The sequence below is a fragment of the Labeo rohita genome, chromosome 2 (genome assembly GCF_022985175.1).
Source record: "Labeo rohita strain BAU-BD-2019 chromosome 2, IGBB_LRoh.1.0, whole genome shotgun sequence".
Lineage (NCBI taxonomy): Eukaryota > Metazoa > Chordata > Actinopteri > Cypriniformes > Cyprinidae > Labeo > Labeo rohita.
In genome coordinates, this window is record NC_066870.1 from 30,660,471 (window position 1) to 30,683,863 (window position 23,393).

A 23,393-nucleotide genomic window follows, 5' to 3' on the forward strand; every position below is an offset into this window, starting at 1 on the left:
TACTGTGAGGGTAATTCACACTGGAGGGAATTTTCGGTTATAATTATTGAATTCTTTCAAATGTAATTACGTTTTCTAGTTAGGAATTTTAGAAGCAGTCTACCTCCTCCTCATTTTACTGCCACTTGCATCATTATTGCTCATAGGAAGTATTAAATTTTAAGGCGTCCTTGACATTTGTGCTTCAAACATGAAAGATTCCTTGAATTGTGCAGTTTTTTGGGAAAAGATGCGCTACTTTTGTCACTTTGGGGTTTAACACGTACAAAACTGTGTGGATCAGAGAATATTACACTTACAGAAACATACTACATTTTTTAGAATACAAATCATATTAGAGTGATTTCTGAAGGATCATGTGACACTGAAGACTAGAGTAGAATAGGCTGCTGAAAATTCTGCTTTGCATCAAAGGAATAAATTACAATTTAAAATATATTAAAGTAAAAAGCATTTTTTTTAAATTGTAAATATATTTCACATTTTTACTGCTGTTTTTTTTTTTACATTATCATCAAATGATTGCAGCTTTGTTGAGCATAAGTGACTTTTTTCAAAAACATTAAAAGACAAAAAAATCTTAATTATTTCAAACTTTTGAGCATTCGTGTTTTTGGGTGAAAAAATGGTCTCTGTGGGTTTGTAGAAAAAAAAAAAAAAAAAAACCTTCATACACTATTTGTTGTGGTGACTGTACTGAAGTTTATTGTTGTGTCTGATTGTTTCCAACAGTCTAGAGTCTCTATATTCACATTTTTTGCTGTCTGTGGTTTTAAAAAACACACATGCTCGAGAATGCAAACTCATCCTGAACCTGTTTTTGATTTACACACTAATTGGACTTCAAGTGAGCGATTTCTGCAAGTGTTTCAGCAATACACAGATCAGAAACGCACTCATAAACATTCTTCTATCTTCAAAGGTGAAGTCTGACTGCCACTTTGCTACGCAGTGTCTCATGGGAGCTGAACTCCACTGCCTCCGACGGTGCTGAAATCAATCATAACTGTTTATCCACACACACACAGGTCTCTGTGACTCTGTGTGAGAGTGTGCAAAGGCCTCTTGAGCCATTTACAAGACAGATCCCACACAAGCCTAAACTGTTCCTCTGGACCTCGACCATCTGTGTGTGTCTGTTTGTATGTGTGTGTGTGTGTGTGTGTGTGTGTTTATGTGAAGGTCATTCTTTGATGTGACTTAAACTCAAGGCTCAATGGGCCACTAGAGCCATTCCTCACACACTGCCCGAAGAGTTTATGCTCCCGTATGTTTCAAATTAGCAGCACGTCTGACATAAACGCAACACCATCATTTAAACAGATACTCGCTATAACCTTCAAACCCCTTTAAACATGTTTTCCTACTGTGTCAACGAACATCGATCTCTTTTAGGCCGAGTAACTCGACTCTCTGAAAGTCAAATGCTGAGTTAAACGCCTTATTAAAAAGAAGTGGTGTGATTCAGAGTGCTGTACAGTGTAGAACCACAATTAAAGCCTTGACAGCTCTAACATTACCATGAGTTAATGACTTAACAATGGTTAATTGAAGCTGTCAGTACTGAAATACAACTTCATGTGCTTGATGTTTAAACATAAGGGGAGGAAAAGTAAGAAAATGAACTTACAAGAAAGTCTGAGATGTGTGTATTTGAATGGGTTCTAATGACATGTCTTATGCTCACCATGGCGTCATTTATTAGATTAAAAAATACAGTAAAATTGTGCATTTTAATATATTTTAAGATATCATTTATTCCTGTGATGTCATCAGTCTTCACTGTCACATATCTATCAAAAATCATTCTAATATGCTGATTTGCTGCTCAAGAGACATTCCTGAAAAGAACTTTTTTTTAACAGAAATGTTTTGTAACTCTATATATATCGAGAGAGAGAGAGAGAGAGAGACAGAGATAAGCCTGTTTCCACCACTGAATAAAAAAGTTAATTGCGACTTTATATCAAAATTCTTATTCAGAATTGTGAGATTATAACTTAATAATAAACTTAATAAACTTAATAAGTTTTTAAGTCAGAATTACAAGATATAAACTCAAAATTTTGAGAAATGAAGTCAGAATTGTGAGATCTAAACTGGTAATTCAGACCTTTTTCTCAGAATGGCATGATATAAACTCGCAGTTGTGAATTATAAAGTCAGAATTGTGGGATATAAAGTCGCTATTGCGAGAAATAACATCAGAATTGCATGTTTACATCTGACTATTTCTCACAATTGTGACTTTGTATCTTGCAATTCTGACTTTATTTCTCACAATAGTGACTGTATCTCACATTTCTGACTTTTTCTTGCAATTCGGACTTTGCATCTTGCAATTTTGACTTCCTCGCAAAAGTGTCTTTTTATCTCGCATTTCTACTTTTTTCTTGCAATTCAAATTTTGTATCTCGCATTTCTGACTTTATTTCTTGCATTAACGACGTTGTATCTCACAATTCTTACTTTATTTCTCGCAATAACGACATTGTATCTTGCATTTTTGACTTTTTGTCATAATGACGACTTTGTTTCTTGCAATTCGGACTTTGTATCTTGCGATTTTGACTTCCTTGAAAAAAAAAAGCGACTTTGTATTTTTCTTGCAATTCAGATTTTGTATCTTGCAATTCTAATTTTATTTCTCACAATAACAATGTTGTGTCTCGCAATTCTGACTATTTCTCGCAAAAGCGACTTTGTATCTCGCATTTCTGCTTTTTTCTTGCAATTTGGATTTTGTATCTCGCAAATCTGACTTTATTTCTCGAAATAACGACTTTGTATGTCGCAATTCTGACTTTTTCTTGCAATTACATGTATCTCATGATTTTTACGTTTTTCGCAGTTGCTAGTTTATATCTTGCAATTTTGACTTTATAATTCACAATTGTGAGTTTGTCATGCAATTCTGACTTTTTTTCTTGGAACGGCATAATATAAACTCGCAATTCCGAGTTATAAAGTCAGAAATGGCAAATGTAAACTCGCAGTTCAGTCTTTTTTTTTTTTTTATTAGAATTGTGTGATACAAACTCACAATTGTGTTATAAAGTCAGAATTGTGTCGATATTGTGAGAAATAAAGTCAGAATTGTATGCTTATATCTCACAATTCTCACTTTGTTTTTTACAATTCCGAGTTCATATCTCACAATTCTGTCTTTATAACTCGCAATTGGGAGTTTCTGAGAAAAAAATCTTAATTGTTAAATTAAAAAAATACTTTTTTTTATATATATATATATATATACATATATATATATACATATATTTGGCAGAAACAGTATTCCGTATTCTATAAGGTAATAGCAGTCAATATAAATAATCAAACAGAGTCCCTGTTTAATGTGGAAGTATCTTAGTATATGTATATTGTGTGTGTGAGCTGGTCTGCATTGTAAAATTGTTTGGCACAGTCTTGGCGCCTGTTTTTTTTTCTGCCCCTTTTTCCCTTTTTTGTCACCTCACTCAGCATAACTGGCAGGACTTTATTTCTGTTCTCAATTTCCAGCGAGCACAAATACACACATGCATGGCCTTTTCACTGAGATGTGTATCCGTTTGTGTTTAAGTGTGTATCAGTGGCTATATTCCCACACAGTAATGTCTGCACATATTGTTTCACTCAGAGACTGAGAAAGACCCGTCAGCTGTAAATTTCAGGAAAGCTTTACAAGAGCTAGAAGTGGACAGTATAAACAATATACGTTTATGTAAGAATAAAAAACTTTTATATCAGGGTAATGGTGTGTGTATACATCATGATATAGTTTTTTTTTATATTCTAGTCATTTGTGTTGAATTGTTTATATTTGTTTATATTGGAATAACTTTGTAGTTTTCTTTCTGCTGTTGCCTTTATCCATTTTCAAGATGACTGTGAATACTGGCCAACTGATAAAGGCCAATTTTGACATGAAGTTGTGAATACAGATAACATAAATGTGTTTATATATAATATCTATGATATAGCCAATAACCTGTAACCTGGTATAGAAAGACTGTACTGTGTCAAATGGGACTAAAACAATACTTTTAATCTAGCTTCAAATATCAGCCTAATTGGACTGATGTTAGTAATTTAATCAAAAAACAACTGATATTCATCACTACTAATATGGTTATAGATATATTGTATGTTCATAGTGAATGTCTTTGTTTTTATGCTTTTATATTTATCTTCCTCAGAAGGTGTTGAGTGCACAGCAGCATCTGTCACACTCTTTCCATTTGTGCACTTATAGCAAGCACTGAACTGCCCAAAACAATGTGGTCTATCCATTTCAGCAGGAAGGCATGGTTACCACGGCGATAGTGATTCTTATATGCTCTAATGGCGACTGGAGGTCTTTTAAAGTACATTAAAACCGACGTTATCACAATTCCTGACATCACATGCACACTGCTCTCAGAACAAATTATGACCTGTGATGAGACCATATGTCTCCAAATCTCCTTTCACAAGCTAGAAGCTGTTTACATATTGATATTAGATGCTGCATTATATGCTCGGCCGGAACATTCATTCCTTTTATGAAGAGATCTGTCAGAGAGAAAGGTTTTATCTGCCCATATCTATCTTTTTGTGTATCAGTGGTTTTAAAAGCTTTGCTGCATGACTGTACACAGAGTCTTTGCATCCTCTAGATGAGCCATTTCGGTAATGACTCCTGCAGATCATAACAGTCATTATAATCAGACTCTCCCTCCATGCACCGGGCGAATGCTAGATGAGGCTGTGAAAGGATGAATGCAGTTATAAGGCTGTGTGAGGGTGATTTCTAAATGAGGCTATGAGAGAGTGAAAGATAGGAGAGGATGTGAGGGGGAAAGTGGTAGCTGAGGCTGTGAGAAGAACAATGCTTTGAGGCTGTGAGGATGAATGTCAGATGAGACTGAGAGAAAGATTTTTAGATGAGGCTGTGAGTGGAAGAATTCTAGATTAGGCTGTGAGATTAAAAATTCTAGATGAGACTGAGAAAGGATGAATGCCAAATGAGGTTATTAGAGGATAAGTGCCAGATGAGGCTGTGAGAGGATGAATTCTAGAGTAGACTGTAAGAGGATGAATGTCAGAGGATGAGTGCCAGATGAGGCTGTGAGAGGGTCAATGCCAGATGAGGCTGTGAGAGGACGAATTCTAGAGTAGACTGTAAGAGGATGAATGTCAGAGGATGAGTGCCAGATGAGGCTGTGAGAGGGTCAATGCCAGATGAGGCTGTGAGTGGATGAATGCCAGATGAGGCTGTGAAAGGACAAGTGCCAGATGAGGCTGTGAGAGGATGAATTATAGAGGAGACTGAAAGGATGAATGCCAAATGAGGCTGTGAGAGGATGAATGCCAGAAGAGGATATGAGAGGATGCATGTCAGATGAGGTTGTCAGAGGATGAGTGCCAGACGAAGCTGTGAGAGGACAAATTATAGAGGAGACTGAAAGGATGAATGCCAAATGAGCTTGTGAGAGGATGAGTGCCAGATGAGGCTGTGAGAGGAAAAATTCTAGGGGAGACTGAGATGATGAATGCCAGATGAGGATGTGAGAGGATGAATTCTAGATGAGGCTGTGAGAGGAAAAAATGTTGATGAGGCTGTGAGAGGATGAAATATTTGTGAGACTGAGAGAATGAATGCCAGATGAGACTGTAACAGGAAAAATTCTAGACGAGGCTGTGAGAGGATGAGTGCCAGGTGAGGCTGTGAGAGGGTGAATGCCAGATGAGGCTGTGAGAGAATGAATGTCAGATGAGGATATGAGGGGGTGAATTCTAGATGAAGCTGTGAAAGGATGAATTTTAGATGAAGCTGTGAGAGGATGAATTCTAGATGAGGCTGTGAGAGGATGAATGTCAGATGTGGATATGAGAGGAAGAATTCTAGATGAGGCTGTGAGAGGATGAATTCTAGATGAGGCTGTGAGAGGATGAATGCCAAATGAGGTTGTCAGAGGATGAGTGCCAGATGAGGCTGTGAGAGGACAAATGTCAGATGTGGATATGAGAGGATGAATTCTAGATGAGGCTGTGAGAGGATGAATGTCAGATGAGGTTGTCAAAGGATGAGTGCCAGATGCGGCTGTGAGAGGATGAATGTCAGATGAGGTTGTCAGAGGATGAGTGCCAGATGAGGCTGTGAGAGGACAAATGTCAGATGTGGATATGAGAGGATGAATTCTAGATGAGGCTGTGAGAGGATGAATGTCAAATGAGGTTGTCAGAGGATGAGTGCCAGATGAGGCTGTGAGAGGACAAATGTCAGATGTGGATATGAGAGGATGAATTCTAGATGAGGCTGAATGTCAGATGAGGTTGTCAAAGGATGAGTGCCAGATGCGGCTGTGAGAGGATGAATGTCAGATGAGGTTGTCAGAGGATGAGTGCCAGATGAGGCTGTGAGAGGACAAATGTCAGATGTGGATATGAGAGGATGAATTCTAGATGAGGCTGTGAGAGGATGAATGTCAGATGAGGTTGTCAGAGGATGAGTGCCAGATGAGGCTGTGAGAGGACAAATGTCAGATGTGGATATGAGAGGATGAATTCTAGATGAGGCTGTGAGAGGATGAATGTCAGATGAGGCCGCGAGAGAAAAAAATTCTAGATGAGACTGAGAGGATAAATGTCAGATGAGGCTGTGAGAGGACAAATGACAGATGAGGCTGTGAGAGGATGAACGTCAGATGTTGGGTTACAATGGGTTAGTCCCTTAATCACATCAGTGATGAATTCACACTGAAGTGCACTTTTGATTGCGACGCACTTTCTTGACCACAAAATGGCAGCCTTTATAGAGCGCTGAAGAAAAATAATGGGGTAAATTAACAATAAGTGCCCACTTAAACTGTGTGTGTTTTTCATGAGCATGTGTGTTTACCTGCGTGAAGTCTTTTTAAACAGATCTGGTTTCATCGCTTCTCACTCCAAGCTCTCTTTTCTGTTCATTTAAAGTAATAAAAGAGACAAGTTACTACTATTGTTGTCATTTTCATCCATGCTTGGTTTGTATTGATTATTTTGACCTGATTCTAGTGCTTTGAGCTCACAGCTGTTAGATAAAAATGCCAAGAGGATGTGGAACACTGGCGAAACTGATGATCTTTAAAGAGATACTCCATCCAAAATGAAAATTCTATCATTTGTGCAACCTCATTTACTTACAATCCTGTAGGAATTGGTTCTGTAGAACGCAAAAGAAGATATTTTGAGAAATGTCTCAATGTTTTTTGCACATACAATGGATCCAATGTTGTTTAAGGAATGTTGCATTTTCATAACTATATTGGATTTTCTGGATTTGTGCCATGCTTTTATAAATATCTTATGGTCATCAGTCAGATTTAAAGTATTGAGTGTTATTTTGTAGGTTTGTAAACTTCCTCAACAGGTCCCACACAGGCCTTTCTACTCAAACATGACTGCTAAATAGCTCTGCTATGTGTCACGAGTGAATGTGTGCGTAATTCCGGTGAGTCTCTCAGTCTGATCTCAAAGTTATGCCACTGTTTTAAATGGCTCCAGCTGTTGGCAGTGAAATAAGTAATCTCATGATGGGGTCAGAGGGACATCCTGTCCGGCTTATACTGTATGTATGTGCGAACTCGCCCTGGTAAAAAAAGAAACGTGTCAGAATGAAACAAATGTGTTCAAGTCAATGCAGCTGACAATGGAAATGTAATTTTGCACAGGTACTGTTACTGCCGTGTCAGCACGCGCACACGCACGCTCGCGCTGACTTTCTTTGTTCATCTGGGCATTGTAATGCATTTAGATGTTGCAAGGTTATTCTTTTAGCCTTTCCGGAAACATTACAGCAGTTCTTCATTGATTCTCTTATTGGATTAAATGGCTCCATGGTGTTGATGTATTTGTGTGTTTTTGATGAGTTTGTATTGATTGGTGTATGTTTTAGATCTGGTCTAAGTGTTTCAATGCCAAGAGAAAGAGTTCGGTTGTGGTTTTATACAACCAATGTTTGACCTATATGTATTTTTATGTGAATGTGTCAGTGCCGCCGCTAAGCCGCTGCTGAATCTGCACCGCCACGGCAAATGTGAGAAATTATATTTCTGTTGTGAGTTTGCAGTCTGAAATGTGATGGGATACAAAGACCAGGGTGCTGCGAAATAATGTTAAGCATCACTGGGCTTAAAAACAACCATATATTGTGACTAAAAAAGTAAAGAAAAAAATCTTAATATATTTATTATTATGTATGGTATTTGTATGTGTGTGATATATAAATTTTTATATCATTTACAATTTTATTAATAATAATATTTATTATAGTATATTAATAATAATAATGTTGATGTTAATTTTTGTGTGTGTATGTATATATGTGTGTGTTATAATTCAAAATGTAAACATGTTAAACTAAAAACAAAGGAAAAAAGAAAATTGAAATATTAGCATTTTTAATTGTACTGTAAAATAATTATATATTTATAAAATATTTATTTTATAAATTAACTAAAAGTGCTATAATAATATTAATTTAATAATAATTAATAATAATAATCATTTATAATAATAATAATGTTAATGTTAATTTGTGTGTGTGTATATATATATATATATATATATATATATATATATATATATAATATATTCTATATATATTTTAATATTAGCATTTAATTTTTGAATTATACTATAAAAATATTTTTAGTTAATACTATTTTATTTTTTAAATACTATTATTTTAATACTGTTATCTTTCTAAATATAATAGTATTTTAAATGTAAACTAAATAAAATGCATTAATAAAAGAAAATGTCTTCAGTCTTTCTACTTTAAAATATCGTGATTAATTGACGTTTCTTTAATTATTTGTGAAATTACTGCTAATTTCTGAGTGAAAATTGTTCTGCACCATTTCTGTATATATTCATATTAGAAACACATGCATGTTTTTTTTATTAGTCTGCGTCTTAAATTATCTTCAGTCATCTCCTGTGACAAAGTTTATATTGCATCTGTGTGTTTTAAACTGGACATCTGCTCATGTGTAAAAAGCCCCAGTTGCTATCTTCTATATCGTAAACACTCAACATGTTATAATGGAATTTTAATAAGAGGAAATCTGTCTGGTTCTTTCTCTCACACACACACACACACACACACAAGCATGTCTATACTGTAATATAAGCTGCCACTTGTCTGTGTCTGGTGAATTCTGCTGCGGGCTTTCCTGATCTGATTTGTGGAGCACAGGAGCCCAGAGAGACTGTGTTTGTTGCCCATTTAGGTATCTGGACCATCTGTGCACCGTGTGTGACACCTTGACCTTTGTTCTCATAAAGGTAGTGGAGCGTAACTAGATGACCTTTTACACAGGGTCGTGCTTCCAACACCTGTCATTCCGGAGAGTATAGGATCAAAGGGATTATGATGTAATTTTATAATGTGTCATCATGCGCCCTCTTCCTCCTGCTCCCAACAGGCTGACGCCCAGCAACCACGACCGAATCCAGCGCCTACGCCAGGAGTTCCAGCAGGTCAGACAGGAAGAGGCGGAGCCAGATGATCGCCACAGAGCCTACAGCATGGAGCAGCCCTGGGTGAGTGTGTGAGCTGTATATGTGCACCCATGATCACTGGACGTACGCCCCATGGTCTCTGGGAGCTCCCAGGATGGATAAGACTAAGTCCAAGGACTGGGACGGTTACATACACAACCTCCAGCCCTGGGCTAGTGCTAACCGCTAACCTGAGACCACTGCATGCAGGAGCATGTCACCTTTGACACTGAAAATATCTGCTAACAATGCTAACATCACCATGTGTTCATCCATCTGGACTGTTCACCCATCCATTCATCTGTTCAACCATATCACCGCAGCCATGACTTCTGCAGATCATGAATTAAGGCAAGGACACTGCGACTGGCTGAATGTATGTGTGCGAGATGGGAGAGTGTGTGTGTCTGAGTATAAAAATCAACGTTTTTAGACTGAAATTGTGTAGTATTTAAGATATCGAATTAAGATCCAGATCATTAGAATCTGGATTGAGTGTGAACTCAATATGATGATCTGGATTTAGGTAAATTTAAACCTCTTATGCCTATAAAATGAAGCAGAAAGTCCTAATAAAGGGATAGTTCACCCAAAAATTTAAATTCTGTCATGATTTACTCAAGTTGTTCCAAACATGTATTTAAGCAAGCCCGTTCCACCGCTAAATAAAACGACTTTTTTCCTTGCAATTGCGAGTTTACGTCATGCAGTGCTAACTTTTTTTCTCAGAATTGCGTGATACAAACTCGCAGTTCTGACTTTTTTTTCTCAGAATTGTGTTATAAAGTCAGAATTGTGAGAAACAAACTCGCAATTATAAGAAGTTAAGTCAGAATTGCATGATATAAACTCATAATTGTGAGAGATAACATCAGAATTGCGAGATATAAACATACAATTCTGACTTTTTTCTCAGATTTGCGAGTTTATATCTCAATTGTGACTTTTTTCTCAGAACTGCAAGTTTATAGCTCACAATTCTGAGAACATCAGTCTTTTTAACTTGCAATTGTGAATTCTGAAGAAAAAAGCAGAATTGTGAGAGAAAAAGTCTGATACAATTCTGACTTTTTTTCCTCAGATTTGTGAGTTTGTCGCAATTGTGACTTTCTCAGAACTGCGAGTTTATCTCACAATTCTGCAAAAACACGAAATTGTGAGTTAAAATTGCGAGAGAAAATCAGAATTGTGAAATATGAACTCGAACATCAGCGAGTTTATATCTCACAATTCTGAGAAGAAAAATCAGAATTGCGAGAGAAAGTCAGAATCGTAAGGTATAAACTGGCAAATCTGAGAACATCAGTCTTTTTTGCAATTTTAATTGCGAGTTTATACTGCACAACTCTTTGATCAAGATTTGCGAGTTTATCGCAATTGTGGTTTTTTTTTTTTTGTTTGTTTGTTTTTCTCAGAACTGTGAATTTATATCAGTCTTTTTTTTTAACTTGCAATTGTGAGTTTATATCTCACAATTCTGAGAAAAAAATCAGAATTGCGAGAGGACAAGAATTCCAAGATATAAACTTGCAATTCTGACTTTTTCTTCAGATTTGCGAGTTTATAGCACAATTGTGCCTTTTTTTCTCAGAACGGTGAGTTTATATCAGTCTTTGTTTTAACTCACAATTGTGAGTTTATCTCACAATTCTGAGAAAATTGCTAGAGAAAAAGTCAGTATTTTGAGTAGAGTTGTCAAAAGGTACCGGGTTCGGTGCTTTCGGTACTGAAATTTTAAAAACGTCCATTTCCTGCTCACATTTGAGCGCTGTTGAGTCGATTTTTAGACATCTCTGATTGGCCACAGTGTTCACGCGCTCAAGAGACATGACTGTGGTTGGCTACAATGATAAGCTAAGACATCTGCACATAGACGGATCCGCTTACAGACGCGGCTTTCAAACGCTCCTGTTGTGCTTATATGTGAGCGCTTGGTGAGGTGCGTGAAGCGCTTATCATTGTAGCCAATCACAGTCATGTCTGTTGAGCATGTGAGCACTATGGCCAATCAGCGATGTTTATTTTTTTTTTTTTTTTTTTTTTTATTCAGTGGAGGAAATGGGCTTTCATATGTATGACTTTTCTTCTGTGGAACACAAAACAAGATTTTTTTTTTTTCATACAGTGAAAATCATTTGTTTTGGACCCTAATCAAGTTTCTCTACCCTAGCTCAAACATTCCTAAAATATTGTCTTTTTTTTGTTCCACAGAGGAAATAAAGTAAATTGTTTGAAGCAACATGAGTAAATGGCAACTGAATATTAATTTTTGGCTAAACTATCTCTTTAAGTCAGGAATGAGTTGCACTTAAATATCATTTCAGAAACTCTTCTGTGTGGATTGTTTTTAAAATTCTTCATATGTAATCATCTTTCCAGGCGAGAGTTTCAACGAACTGTTAAAAACGGTATTATGTGTATTTTTCTTAATGTAAATTTCTCTTTTTAAATTTTTCATCCACTTAACTTTAATGTTTGGAATTTTTTTTGTTGTTTAGCCTTGTAACGTTAGTGATTATGTAACTGTATTAAATAAGGTCTTTTCCTTCCCTTTTTTGTGTGCCCAAACATCCAAAACGCCCATGATAACCCAAGCCCTTTTTTGTACTCTGCCTTTTTTGTAAAACAAAAGGCAACCGATTAAATATGGGTGGTTTGCTTTAATGAGTCAGTTTTGTTTCTGTAGCAGAATCAAATCCAATTCAGGTGTTTCAAACACATCTATTTCGTCTTGGAATTTTTCACTGAGAATGAATGGAAAAAAAATCCCTTTTTTCTGATCACTAACCGTTTTTTTGTGAGCGCTTGAACATCATCGGCTGTTACAAATCTCTAACGTTACTGAATCCGTATCAGGCCTTTAATGCCATAATCTGTTTAGCAAACAAATGGTACGTTCCTGTGACACTGATGTTGTTTTAGGCAGTGAAGTGTGCGTGCGTGTTAATGAACTGGGCTAAATGACCCGGCTCCACACATCCTTCATCCTTCAACACCTCTGTCTCCACAGCAACATGGCTGGCAAGCTGTGTCAATCAATCCCAGCATGCTGTTCTCCTTCATTAGAGTTAATGGAATTCTCCGTGTGGATCGGCTCTTGATTGAGCATGCCTGGGACAGCATTCATCTGTTTGACTGAGCGTGACGAGAGCAGGGAACTCAATGTAAATGTTGCCATAAAAGAAATGGATTCTTATGGGTCATGAGCAATTTACCGCAGTTACACTACAGAACAAAGCCGTCAGTGTGTGCACGAGAGAGAGAGGCGGTGTTAAATGAGTCTTTTATTGTTTATAATTACACCCTTATGTTCTGTGCCGACCGAGTGTGAATGTGTGTGCGTGATTTCTTAATGAATTACATTAGAGAAGTGCTTCATTATGTTATCACCACAAATCCCCCTCACCATAAAATCAACTAATATTCACTTAATGTTCATCTAGTGTTCACCTAACATCCAGCTAACATTTATCTAACAGTCGTCTATCGTCTGCTCTGTGTCCTCATTCCAGCCTCACCTTTGTGTCCGTAATGTATGTCAGATGAGCTTCTATAGCTCAACCGGTGGAGCGTGACGCTCGCAACGCCAAGGTCATGGGTTTGATTCCCAGTGCTGTACGTAAACCTTGAATGCGCTGTAAATCACTGGAGGAATAAAACTAGAACCACAGGAGATTAAAAATATATGAGATATCAAATATTTCTTATATATGTACATCTAATTTAACTTTAAAACATAAGTCATATATTTATCCATACTTCATTTTTTGTTTGTATTTGCATATTGCGCTTTTGGGAATTTTTCTCAAGCAAAATGTAGAGATAAAGAGTTCCTGAAATAATTGCTTGTCTTTTTTAATGGTGTGGTCATTTGAATAATGGCTGATAGTTTTTATAATTATTATTGAGGAGCATAATGTAGCTGTAATTTTGTTATGAGGAGTAATAACTAACTCCATGAATATTTTATGGCTTATAATCGACTCTAATGGTTTCATTAACAGCAGTAATGCGCCAAAGGTCATAGGACTGGTAATAATGTCACATTCAGACTAACATTTCTGAACAAATGTCACAGACCTCTACACAAAAACACCTCTGAAACCCGGTAAGTGCTTAGTTTGAGTGTTTGTATGTTCATAATGATCTTTCCAGAACTCAATCTCTCTTCTCAACTTTTACCTTTTGTGTTGAGTTTGGCATGTTAATAACTCCTGTTTGTGTTACAGTCCAACTGCAGCTCGCAGACATCATCTGGCCGTCATTCAGTGTCTGTGGAGGTGCAGTTACAGAGGCAGGAAGCCAGAGATGCTTTCACACACGCTCAGAGACAGTACAGCTCTCTGCCACGGTATGTGTCTGTGTGAAACCTAATGCAATTGTGTTTTTTATTGGGTAAAGCACTTAAACAACCTCATGAAATCAAAAAACAACACTGCTGTTTTTTGTTTTTGTTGGTCATCGGATGCTAAATTCACTTTTACATGTTGTTTGAATCTAAATGTGTGTTGGCAGTGTGTACACACCAACCCTATAATGATAAAAATCCACCCAGTGTAATTTTTTAAATCATTACCCCTTTCACAAATCAAGCCATTCTCAGAGTCTTGGCTGTGTGACATCACACTGACCAAGGCCACTCCCATCTTACTTTAGACCCGCTCTGAGTGAGCTGTAAATGGTCCACCATTGTTTTGCCTTTCCTAGTAATGTGCAAGTTAGCAAGTTCTGCGGTTAAAGTTTACACTCTCAGAGAGAACCGCTCATCACCCCATGGAAGAGAGGGGCGGGGTGAGCAGAGCTCATTAGCATTTAAAGGGATATGCACTGAAGCGGTTTGCTGTGAAGAGAGCCATTTTTGACAAAGTGAAAAGGGTGTTGTTTTACACTACCATTAAGACATTTGAAGTATGTTTTAGACTTTTCATTAAGACCCTAAAGAATCATATCAACTTGTGGTTACTGTAAATTTCTAAAACTAACTAAAAATAAAAAAAATTAAAATAATAAATGATAAAATAAAATAATTTAAAATAATGAAATGCAATAACAGGGATACCTTGCATTTTAAAATATATTAAAATAGATAAATGTTTTTTTAAATTATATTTATATTTCACAATATTTATATAAATTTGTATAAATAAAACAATATAACTTCTACTGTATTTTTGATAAAATTAGTTAGTTTTAGTGAGCATAAGAGGCTTCTTTAAAAAAAAATAATGAAAAATCTTACTGAACACATACTTTTGAGTAGTAGTGTATATTTTCTCTTGAATCAAAATAGGCAGAAAATATGAATAAATAAAATTTAATTCAATAAATCTGGCTGGATTTTATTCATTTTAAAAGCTGTTAAGTGGGGTTTTGATGGACTGTGCTATAAACTAAAAAAAAAAAAAAATCAATGACATGTCCCGACCCTACTTCCTGTTTCAGTAGACTATTAAACGGATAGTTCACCCAAAAATGAAAATTCTGTAATTACTCGCCCCTCATGTTGTTGCAAATCCATAAGAGCTACGTTTGTCATTAAAACAAATTAGGATATTTTTGATTAAATCTGAGTGTAGCTACGATGTTCAAGGCCCCAGAAAGGATGTCACATGGACTATTTTAACAATGTCCTTACTACCTTTTTGGGTCTTGAACGTGGTAGTTGCATTGCTATCTGTGCAGGGTGAGAAAGCTCTCAGATTTCATAAAAAATATCGTAATTTGTGTTCCGAAGATGAACGAAGATCTTAATCGGTTTGGAATGACATGAGCTTGAGTAATTAATGACACAATTTTCATTTTTGGATGAACTTTCCCTGTAATGTCTCTAAGAACATGTGCACACGGATCTCACCTTACCCATTTCTCCCTGTGTACAGCCACCCTCGTAAGACGCCTGCCCCGGCCTCAGAGAGCGAGTGGGAGAGGACGTGTCCACCCGGAGACGGTTTTCAGGCAGCTAAAGACAGCGGCCGTTACTCCAGCTACCAGGGACCCCGTTCCGTCCCGCGCACCGTTCCTCGTACTGGCTGCAGGAATGGCCTCTCCGCTCAGCCCAGCAGTTCCTCAGTGGGTGGCGGCTACAATGCACGTGTCCTCCTGGAGGCCCAGGAGCTCCTGCGACAGGAACAGAGACGCAGGGAACAAGAAATGAAAGGAAGAGCCCCGTCAATGCGGTTAGACTACGAATCCCAGGATTCCAAAGGGCCCCACAGACAGGACGTCCCACCTTCCCCTTCCCAGGTTGTCCGGCTCAGCCGCATACACACACCTGAGAAAACACGCCCGTTTTTGTCATGAGGAAAAAGGAAGACCTTGTTTTTCAAAGAGACATACATTTATGTGACTCCCCGAGTGCCTTTTCTTTATGAGGTCACAGTGGTCCCGCCCAATCTGACAGCTGATTGGTGCGTCCAGAGGCAAGAAGACTCTTGATTCGCTGTGAGGACCTTCACGCTCTGACAATCAGCCTGACACACCTGTTCCTCTGTAGAACGTATGTAGAACTTGATCAAAATGAGCAGTTTTCCTGCTTTGCACAGGTTTTGATGAAGTTTTGATGAAGTTTTGATGAAGTTTTGTGAAGTAGAGCTTTTTTTTTTACTAAGATTTATCAGATGAATTCGTACTCATCAGGTGAAAGTGGTCAGTTAAACTTACATTTGATGTCGCTAGTAGGGAAAAAAAGTGGAACTTGAGTACAAGTGGCCCAGCAAACCTAGCGATGCCACTGGATGTAGTCACATATTTAAAGAACTCGACAAATCTAGGTACAAAACACACAGTGAGAGTGACAGACTCCTGGGATTCCAGCAAAAAGAGAAAATCCCAAAAATGCATTGGAAAAGAAGAGAGAAGGAAAATGGGGTCACAGATAGCAGGTCATTAATTGATGCTCCTCATTAAATTTTCAGAGCTCTTTCACACACAGACACAGAACCCACGACCCACTGCTGCCTGCCAGGTGTGTGTGTGTGTGTGAGAGTTCCTGGCTCCCAGATGACCCACACTGAATTTTTCATCACACACACCAGCTGCCCCTGTATTGACAGGCCACCACTGTGTGAAAGTTCAGACAAAAAGATTGTCTTCCACTCTCCCTAAAACATGCATAAATGCACACACACAGAGAGGCTGTGTTTGGAATACCATACTAGCACTACATCTATATATAAAATATGTAAAACTATATCAAATATGTATGGATTGATTTTTATATATATGCTTTTTTTTCCCCATGTGTGATTATACAGATGTAGGGTAAGTGCAGGCTTAATATATGTAACATGAGCAAAAGAGAGAGCTTAAAATAGTTACGAAAAGTTTAGACTTTCTGAAACTAAATTTCAGTATTATTATTTGTAGTTTAATATTAATATTAAAAATAATTAGATATATTTATTTATATATTAATTATTTGCAATTATTTTAAACTTTATATATATATATATATATATATATATATATATATTATAAACTTACATGTACATATAAGTACATTTATTATAAGTATTTAGCATTTATTATAAATACATTTTATTTCTTTTTACTTTATTAAACTCCAAATACTAATATTGGCCCAATTTTAATAAACACTCAATTTTTTGGTAATTTCACAGTTTCTTAAAAAGAGTAAAAAATACAACTTACAATGTGTATAATTTAATATATTTAATTATCTTTAATTCATTTTAATCTAGTCCAATTTTAAGAAACTTTCAATTTTTTGTTAATTTGACAGTTTTGTAAAAATGCAAAAAAATTACTATTTTTTTTTCCAGATGTTCACATTCTCAATGTATGTGCATAATTAAATATATTTAATGATCTTCAATTAATATTAAACTACAAGTAATAATAGTCTGATTTTAGGAAACTTTTAATTTTGGGGAATTTCTTTAAACAAGAGTAAAAATGCAAATTTTCCCCCTAGATAATGACACTTTCTATATGTGTATAATGCAATTTTTTTTTTTTTTTTAGATGATGACATATTTAATAATCTTTTATTAATATTAAACTACAATAATAGGCCAATTTTAAGAAACTCTCAATTTTTTCATAATGTCACAGTTTTTTTACAACATTAAAAATGCAAAGTAGTTTTTTTTTTTTTTTTTTTTTTTTTTTTTTTTTTTTTTTTTCATTTCATATGATGACATTCTCTGTGTATGTGTATAATTATATAATTTTTATATTTTTTTCTGGGTGATGAATCTCTGAAATATATGTATAGAGAGAGAGTGAGAGAGAGAGGATTGAATAGTATGCATGGTAGAATTCCGTTTCAAACAGAGCCACTCACCGTTCTTTAAATAGATGGATACATTGAGGGATTTTATTGATCATTTACGTACGAAGTCTTTAGCTACTCATATTCTCTTATAGCCCCGCCTCTTTGCTCTCAGCTCCGCCCCTAACAGCTGCCAAGATGGAGAATCTCCACGACACTAATGCGTTTTGAGATCTCAAACTAGAACTTTAAGTCTCTGTAAGTTCTGGGCTTTGAATCAAGAGCTCCCGTTGAGCTGAGACACTCGGCGACTGGAGTGTAAGAGGCTAGGTCAACGCTCTGTGTGTGTGCATGCGTGTACGTGCGCGGGGGCAGTGCCATATGAGCCAGCCGATGCTCGTTTGACACATAACAGTGGGACACATGGTGCGCAACACACTCTACTGCCCAGGCACAGATGGTTGGGTGCGTTCGGTGTGTGCGTGTGTGAGAGAGGATATCAAGATGATAACATGAAAAGAGCTTCAGTACGACACGACTAAACAATCAAGACATTTCGGTTTTTATTGTCTTCTTTGTTCCTCCGTATCTATTATGGAAATTAGCTTGTGATCTTGCTCCGCTCGTCCTGTTTTGTACATTTGCCTCCTTTTTAACCTTTTCAAATGAACAAAACCTCTTTTGCACCTTTTTAAATGTCAGATTTCTAGATTGTAACAATTTTAATGAAGAAGCATTAAATATGTGCCGCCTTTGACACAGATTCTGTTATTTATGTGTGTATCCTAGCAACCGTCTCCATATGCTGTTCTAAAAGGTCAGAGGTCACGAGCGGGCAGTGATACGGACTCCAATGGACTTATGGTTTCCAATGGACTCATGTCAGATTTTCTTTATTTTTTTGTGTTAGTTTGTTTACAGGTCTCTGTACAGGGTTTTTCGCTTTTCGTTTCTGCTTTTGTGTCTGTTATTTTGTGTTGTTTATACGCTGTTCAGAAATCGGTGATGTTTAGAAACACAGCAGCTGTTTGGTCTGTACAAATCTCTTGTAAAATAAAGGAAGGGGATGCTCTTCTATTTGCCGTACACTTTTTGTTTGCGCATGTGCAAGAGCAAAGATCCACGTCGTCCATTAATCATCCGCTTTCCTCTGGGGTCTGACGTCTTTGGACTTTTTTTCCTCCCTAAAAGTTGAGTTTGTGTGTGTGCTGGAGTTATTTTGATACCTGCTGTCTTGATCATGAAATTTTGCTGATATTGTTTCCACCGTCTGTCCCTTTTTCCCTACAGTTTTCATTTGTTTTGCATAATTAGTCATTCTGTCATTGATGAAGGAGAAAAGGTCACCAGGGTCAGAGGTCAGTCAAAATAGAAAGTCTGTTGGGCTTTCACTCAGCTTCTCTCCAGATATGCCACATAATCTACTGTTTATGCCTAAAAATGATCAAATTAGAGTAAGAAATGTGAAAAAATAATCACACCTTGCATTAGCAATTTCGAAGTAGACAGAACAACATACTAAAATAGTCTGATGGTGTTTTCTGTGCTGAAATGGAGTTTTGAGATATTTTTCAATGTTACAAGATAATATAATTAATATACACATATTCAAAGGATTTGGGTTGGTAAGATTTTTTTTATTATTTATTTAAGACACTAAGGCTGCATTTATTTAACCAAAAATACAGTAAAACGGTAACATTGTGAAAATTTTTAGAATTAAAAACTACAATTCGTTTTCTATTAAAAACAATAAAACAAAAAGCAATTTATTCTTGTGATGGCAAAAAGCTGAATTTTTAGCATCTTTATTTCAGTCATCAGTGTCACATGATCCTTCAGAAATCATTCTAATGTGTTGATTTGGTGCTTAAAAAACATTTATTATTGTCAAGTTGAAAACAGTTGTGCTGCTTAATATTTTTTGTGAAAACTATTACTTCATGATTTAAAAAAAAAAAAATACTTAACCAAAACGCTAGTGGTTTACAATTATTTTTATTTTGTGTAAACTGTGCAACCAGTTTAGCATGAATCACAGAGTAGAATTGTAAACAAAAACATAAAAAACTTTAATTTTCCGTTATAGGTATATGGTAAAACTGTTTGCACTACAAACCAGTGTGCTCATAATAATAATAAAAAAAAGTAATAAAATAAAACACACATTAAAATAAGAGGGTAAAAAACCAATTTGCAATATCAAGCAGCAAAACAAGCTGTTTTGTACAGCAAAAATAGCTGGACATGGATCCGGAAGCCAGACCCATAACATTTACATATGGCCGCGTCCACTCTTACAGGAAGTAAAACGTTGATTTCTGCGACATCGCTGCTGGGACAACAACATACAAACTATGACAATGATAATCGCAGGTACTGATTATGTGCTTTATTCAATGTTAAAAGTGTCTGATATGAGTTTAAATATCATATTGCGTGACATTTATAGCCATACTGAAGGCAACAACAGATAGTTTACCTCAGATCTTAAAAATAAAGCGGACATGTACGTTAAAACTGCAAACTCAGTGCGAAGCAACAAGTGTTTTCCATTACTAAAGTGGTATCAGTCAGTCAGTATGTACTTTTAATAATGTTAAAAGATTTAATATTTATGAATTAGATTAGAAACGTGTTTGAGCGATTCTGTCATGTTGCGTCGCGTCTGGTTAGGGCCCAGTAAATCATGAAATTCCATAAACGCCATAAACAAACCAGATGCGACCGACACGACACAAGACAATATAACTCATTATAATGAAAGATGTTGTCTACACTATTGCGATGCAACACAACAAATCCCCGACATAAAACTGATTCCTAGTTCTATCTATGAGGCACTGACAGATTTGAGCTTTTGCAGCGTGGCGCGACACAACTGTCACGTCCAGTGTACACACAGTGTTATTCCTATTGCTATTGAAAGACAAGTGCATTTTTGTGTAATCTACTATTTCAAATTTTAGGGGGGATGAGGATAAGAATGAAACTACAAAGATGGGCAGACAAAGAAGGAGGCAGAGAGCTGGACTGGAGCAGATGGAGCAGTCCTTCCTCCAGATGTTTGAAGGTGCCACTCTCACCTGGAACCTAGCAACAGATGTGCTAATTACACACACGGACACACACACTTTTTCTTTTTTTAATCACATTTATTTTCTTCTTCCTCTCTCTCACACATAAACAATAAGATAAAACCCAGTGAATATTTCTCGCTGGTGCCCAAAAGCAATATCCAGACGTTCCTGACTTTAATTTTTTTCCAGTTCTTTTAAGTATTTATAAGTTTTTGAGCGGGGCAGAGAGGTTTAGTGTGTGTATGTGTGTGTGTGTTTCAGTATAGAAAATGTTTTTGCTTGAGTTTGAGGTTTAAAATTCGTAAATGAAAAAGGGCTTACTCTGACCCTGGGGCAGATCACGCACACACACACTGCAGGAGAGGCTGACAGGCTCATCTCGGAGACAAAGTATAGTGTGCAGGGGGAGCAAATGCGGTTTGGAGAGCAAATTCAGGAGAAGCAAAGGCAACTGTTCTGCCAGTGGGTTTACATTTAGCAGTCCCTGGATTAGTGGCTTGATTAACTGAGTTAGTTCACAGACAGAAGAGAAATACTGATTAATGCAGGTAAAGACTCTCAGCAGCCTGAAAGTAAAGGATTAGTTCACTTTCTAGAATAAAAAGTCCTGGTAATTTACTCACCCCATATCATCTAAGATGTTAATGTGTTTCTTTTTTTAGTTAAGTTTAGTTTAAGAAATTAAGGTTTTTAAGGAAAGCATTCCAAGATTTTTCTCCATATAGTGGACTTCAATGGGAGCCAATGGGTTGAAAATCCAAATTGCAGTTTCCATGCAGCTTCAAAGGGATCTACACGATCACAGCCGAGGAATAAGGGACTTGTCTAGCCAAACGATCGGTCATTTGCTATGTAATCACGTTGGAATGGTCACATTTTTTTTACAAAGTGAACGTGCAAAGAAAGTCAAACGCTGTTTACAAAAAAAGGTAAAAATGATGTCGGATGTTGAGCATTTGTGGTTAAAAAGTGTGTACATTTTTATTTTTTGCATTTTGCTATATAAAACCCTTATTTCTTGGCTTGGATCGTGTAGAGCTCTTTGAAGCTGCATTGAAACTGTAATTTGGACCTTAAACCCATTGGGCACCATTGAAGTCCACATATGGAGAAAGATCCTGGAATGCTTTCCTCAGAAACCTTAATTTCTTTTCAACTGAAGAAATAAACACATGAACATCATCTTAGATGACATGGGGTAAGTAAATTATCAAGAAATTTTAAATTTGGAATTGAACTAATACTTTAATATCTAGAAAAAAATGACCAGTAGTTCCTATCCTAGTTTTAAAGTGCAGTATAAGCATTCTAGCAATAAGCAATGATAATTAATCAGTAATTAACCCACTTGATCTTTGAACCATACTTGTACTCTTCTTAGACAACATATGTAATTTTACACATATTAAACCAGTAAATACAAATATTTACCAACTTTAAGGAGAAGCTGATGAAGGTGGCTGACAAATATCTTCTGTCAGCAACAGTCTTCACAAGTTCTCGCGATCGGTTGTGTTGAGAACCTGATATTGTTATTGAATTGATTCAACACATTTTTTTAACCCGAGGGGTCAAATACTCTAGTTCAGTGAACTTTTAAACTAGTTGAAACTGTAAAAGCTTAAAATATTAGTTTGAATGAACAAATTCAGAAGTTGCAAGTTGTGTCAATTTGCAACTTCTGGAATGCAATTTTTTTTTTAGTGTGCAATTGTCGTTTCTATTAGTTTTTAAATGTCTCTACAGCTTTATTTGTTTAGTTTTAGTAATTTTAGCACTTAAGTTTAAACTTACTTCATTATAATTTCAGTATTGCCAAGGCAGCATTTCTAATTTTCATTTAAATTAGGTTAAATATTTTATGTAATATCTACACTCTAAAAAACACTGGGCTCAAAAACAACCCAATTGCTGGATTTGTCCATATTTCAACTGGGTTGTTTTGACCCAGTTGTTGGGTTAAATCAGGGGTGCTCAACCCTTTTCCTGGAGATCTATCTTCCTGCAGAGTTCAGCTCCAACCCTGATCAAACACACCTGAAGCAACTAATTAGGATCTGAAGGAGCACTTGATAATTACAGACAGGTGTGTTTGATCTGGGTTGGAACTAAACTCTGCGGGAAGGTCGATCTCCAGGAACAGGGTTGGGCACCCCTGGGTTAAATGTTTACCCCAACCGTCCAGGTAATTTAATTTAACTTAATTTAATTAAATTAATTTAACTATTGCTTAAAAATTACTATATTTCTTGGTTAAAAATAGACCCAAAATAGATTTTAGAAATTTAGTAATAAAAAAGCAATAGCTGAGTTAAATAAAAGTACTCAGAAGGTTGGGTTAAACATTTAACATTTAACCCAACTGTTGGGTCAAAACGACCCAATCATTGATCCATATTTCACCCAGCACTGTTTTATTTGTATTTATTTATTTATTATATTTTATTTCAGCTTATTTCAATTACTGAAAACAATTTTAAACAGTTTCTGTTAACTATCATCACCTGCTATGTGAGCACATGTATTTTACTCCTTGGATCAAACAATAAAATCAACTT

General features: G+C 36.3%; 1 protein-coding gene and 1 pseudogene across 4 annotated transcripts in view; one reads left to right on the plus strand and one right to left on the minus strand.

Annotated features, from left to right (window-relative positions):
* pard3ab (par-3 family cell polarity regulator alpha, b) overlaps positions 1–18,841 on the plus strand; it is a 102,628-nt gene extending 83,787 nt beyond the window's left edge. For all 4 annotated transcript variants that reach the window (XM_051127093.1, XM_051127110.1, XM_051127119.1 and 1 more), the window contains 3 exons: positions 9,447–9,564; positions 13,752–13,873; positions 15,402–18,841. In XM_051127093.1, coding sequence (XP_050983050.1) covers positions 9,447–9,564; positions 13,752–13,873; positions 15,402–15,822 — 661 coding nt within the window. In that variant the 3' untranslated portion in view covers positions 15,823–18,841. The remainder of the gene's footprint in view (positions 1–9,446; positions 9,565–13,751; positions 13,874–15,401) is intronic.
* The window catches only part of LOC127175936 (tripartite motif-containing protein 16-like), a 424,611-nt pseudogene that overhangs the window by 107,596 nt on the left and 293,622 nt on the right, over positions 1–23,393 (minus strand).